Raw genomic sequence first — 4,229 nt, 5'->3', positions numbered from 1 at the left:
TGATTTAAACTCAAGTAAGTACTGGTTAATTGATTATGATGCAGGCATGTTTTGTTGGTGGTGTCATTTGAATCACAGCAAGATAAAAGTAAATTTTGAGTATTTTTATGAGATAGAAATTAAGTATTTTAATTAGACAGAAAATAAGTACACAAGTTTAGGTCAGATGAGCTTGAAGTACAATTATTCTGCTCAAGTTTGATAACCTATTTATGTAAACCACTAGACTTACTAAGACTTGTTTTAGGATACTCTGAACACCTAAGTCTTGAAGTACATGAATTCAATACAGGTGAGACTGAAGTACAATTATTCTACTCAGGTTTGATGACCTGTTTATTATAACAACTAGGCTGACTAAGACCTGTTGCAAAAGACTTATGTTCTAAAGTTGTAGCAAAGGATTCAGGTGGATTGGATTGGTTAATCAAATCACCAGGGCAGGATGGCAGACTAGAGGGGATGTGCAACTGATATAAGCCAGCTTTAAGTCCTCCCTTGAGCAACACTGTTCTAGTAGCTTTGTCCTTAACAGTGCAACAATCAAAGTCAAATTCAACAACAACCTTATTGTCTGTAGTTAGTTTTAAAATGTTAAGTAAATTTTTTTTAATCCTAGGCACACAAAGTACATTTTTCAAATACACACATTTGGATTGTAAAGAACTAGGTAACAAAGTAAGGCCAATATGAGAGATATAAAGAGACTCACCATTGCCCACTTGTAGTTGTTCATTACCATTATAGCTCCTACTGGTTGTTAACTGGTGTCGATCAGGTGTGACATGATCAGTGGCACCTGTATCCATGTACCATGCTAGATCAAGAGGTGTAGTTGGCGTGATGGTTGATGTATGTGGTGGCTGCATATGAGACAGAGGTGAGGGTGAATGAGAGGCAAAATAAACTTTGTTAGGAGAATGCAGTTGTTGACTAGGGACTCTTGACCTTTGCTGCTGAGTTGGGAAGGATAAATGTTGCTACTATTGCTGCTGATCAGAGAACTATTGAGTTGGTTGTTGTATTATAATGTTCCCATCCTGATGAGAATGTGATCCAAAATGGTTACTAAAGGGATAAAGTGTTGTTGGCTACCACTGGACATTCCAATATTGTGCTGACCACCATTAGAAATACTAGGATTCTATCCAGTACTAAAAATGCGAGAATTGGAATTGCCAGGAACAGGACCAGTACCAAACATACTCTGTTGACCAGTACCAAACATACTCTGTTGGTCATTGTTAGTAAAACAAGAATAAAAACATGCATTCAGAAATTGACACATTACTAAACATGCATTCAGAAATTGATGCTACGAGCTATGTGACAAGAAACTTATTTGTCTTTTTCTAGGCTATATAAGTCGGATTAATTTTTTCTTTACCTAGGGTTTCCTTAATTCCATTTCACCCAATTCATTCAACACATCAATGTCTAAAGAAATAAGAGGTTCAGGACACCAAATTTGACCTGTTAAGTGTTTTTCAAGGTCATGAGCTCCTACAGCAAAGAGAACTTGTGATCTCCATAAGCGATAATTGTCTCGGTAATTGTCTCTTGTCAATTTTGGACTAATTACTTGAAGACTAGATGAGAAAATTGAAGAATGAATGCTTGTTGAGCTACTGGACATCTTCTCTGAGCTCATATTGAAGTTATTGTTATCAGAAGTCTTTGCCATTGACGCTTGTCTTTGGCTCTGATACCATGAGAGATAGTGGGAAGAAAAAAGAAAATCTAGAACACTTTTGTAGAAAAAATTTGTTATTGCGATAGATAGTTCTTTACACAGTTAGCTCATATTTGTACTTAGTGAGCTGAGTGAGCTCAGGGTTGAGAGTTACGATTACAAAGTATAAAGAAAATGACATCGTCTTTGTAAGAGAAGAAGGAGAAACTACAGATTGGTCCCTCAGCCTTTGATTAATGCTCTTTTCAACCTTTGACCAGCACTTCCCCTTGAGCTAAGCTGCTGTTGTTTAGATTCAAGATTCCTCCTTGTATTTGTGGCCAATAAATTTGAATGACAAAGTTTGTTTTCTTGCTTCTTCGGACTCAAATCTCTAAAGTTTTTCAGGATACATCTTTTTTCTTTATTCACTTAGATTGGGAAGAGTTTCTGGTTAATTTTTTGCTTTTGACATTCATATCTGAGTGTTCATATGCAATTTAAACTATATAAATTAATCCTTTTTTTTTTATTCTTTCATTCGATCCTACTTTTGTGTAGACAACTTGTTTATCGTTTTGTAATTATATCTTTTTCAATCAAAGTTAATCTGTAATTTTGAATGTAAATACTTCAATTAAAAAGGCCAAAAAAAAAAAAAAAAAAGCAATTATGAACAAAGGAGAGTAAAATTAGACCATTATGGATTAATGCATGAAAAGCAAACACATTACTATCATTACATATGAAAAAGAAAACAGAAAAAAGCATAAATACACGTTACAGTGTACCGATGGGTTTATTTCCTGACTCTCAATCAGCATTATTAATATTTTTCCAAGCTTCATCAGAATTACTTGATAAGTTTATAGGCCCTCATAAATGTAGGATTCACAACGCTGAATCCTCCATCAACAACGAGGTTTTGTCCACTTACATAACTTGCTTCATCACTAGCCAAATACAGTGCTGCATTTGCAACGCCCTCAGGTTTCAGAGTCTGCCCTTTTAGATTTCCCATCTGGCTCAATTGTTGTTCTATAATAGCTGGATCAATACCCTCTGGACGAGACGAGATTCCGGTGATCACCGCATAAGGCGAGACACAATTTACTCTTATACCATGCTGTCCAAGCTCAGCTGCCAAATTTTTAACTATTGCCAAAATCCCATATTTTGATATCCCATAAGCCGGAGAACAAAGTCCTGCAATTTCAGTGCAGGCACTGGCTGTAAATAATATGCAGCCTTTTTGTTGAGGTACCATCACCCTGGCGGCATGTTTGGCTCCCAAGAAACCTCCGATTGTGTTAACAGCAAGTACGCGTTCTAGATCAGACTTTGGAGTGTCCAAAATGCTCCCGAAGGGACGGTCGATGATTCCTGCATTATTGTACATGATATCGAGCTTTCCGAATTTAGCGACTGCTGTGTCGACAACATTGATAACGTCATCTTCGTTTGATACATCACAGTGGATGTAGCAGACGTTTTCCCCTAGCTTTTCAGCAAGGGCTTGGCCGAGATTGTCTTGTACATCAGCTACAACAACCTTGGCTCCATTTTCATGGAAAATTTGGACGGCGGATGCTCCAATCCCGCTTGCTCCGCCGGTGATGATTGCCACTTTCCCTTCTAACCTGATATCAAAGGATAATGGAAAATATATAGATAAATTTTTAGGTTAAGGTTGTACATAACAAATCTAGATGGAGGCTTGCATAGTACATAACAGAAGTATAATACAAAAATTCTCTGGTTAATATGTCCCGATATTAATTTTGTCAAAATCATACTTAAATACATCTGAATTAACTCAACGGTATTTCACCTGAACATACTTTAAAAACCATAGCTATCTTAGTTTAATCATACAAATGAACATATCAACATATTACTTACCTTTTGCAGGGAGCTGAAGAGGAACCGCTGTTCATCTTTTATGAAAATTGGGAGAGAGGAATTAGAGAAATAAAGAGGAGGCTAGTTTGGCTTGTGGTTTGGGTTCTGAAGTCCTTAGAGTGTTACATGGTACTAATTTATAGAGTAAGAAAAATCATTTTTTTTATTTGAAAAAAATATGGAAGTTGAGAATTGAGTCGTCTAAAAACATGATTTCAAGTTGAATATTATTGAGTCATCTAAAAACATGATTTCAAGTTGAATATTATGTGATTATTGGTTGATTTCCATTTTCCCCGATGTTAGTGCGAAAAAAACCCAGTTTAATTTGGCTACCTAACTTTCAACTTATTGCTTTAGGAACAAATCCATGATTCACGATTTTTATTTTATAGATTTCTTCTTAAAGGAAAACAAGGGAACAATTTTTTTTTTTTTTGGTNTCTGCATTTTTGTTGCAACTCAACAACCAAGCTTCTTCTGCATTTTTTGTTCCAGCTAACTCAACTTCTTTTCAAATAATCAAAAACTCAAAACTTATTTTTCAGTTCTGCATTTTTGTTGCAACTCAACAACCAAGCTTTCATCAATATTCACTTCACCAAAAATCAAGTTCACCAACTCTGATTAGAAATCTGCACTATCGGTTGCAGAC

The 4,229-nt window shown here is 35.8% G+C and overlaps 1 protein-coding gene across 1 annotated transcript; it reads right to left on the bottom strand.

Moving 5' to 3' along the window:
* Nucleotides 1–2,415: 2,415 nt before the first annotated feature.
* On the bottom strand, nt 2,416–3,690 carry LOC116139459 (tropinone reductase-like 1). Its single transcript, XM_031425127.1, has 2 exons — nt 3,575–3,690; nt 2,416–3,312 (listed from the first exon to the last, which is right to left on the bottom strand). The coding sequence occupies exons 1-2, from the start codon at nt 3,607–3,609 to the stop codon at nt 2,526–2,528; spliced, it is 822 nt and encodes a 273-aa protein (XP_031280987.1). The 5' UTR covers nt 3,610–3,690; the 3' UTR covers nt 2,416–2,525.
* Nucleotides 3,691–4,229: the final 539 nt, after the last annotated feature.

Source organism: Pistacia vera, unplaced genomic scaffold (assembly GCF_008641045.1).
Source record: "Pistacia vera cultivar Batoury unplaced genomic scaffold, PisVer_v2 Contig351, whole genome shotgun sequence".
Taxonomy (NCBI): domain Eukaryota; kingdom Viridiplantae; phylum Streptophyta; class Magnoliopsida; order Sapindales; family Anacardiaceae; genus Pistacia; species Pistacia vera.
This window is presented reverse-complemented; position numbering and strand designations above follow the sequence as displayed.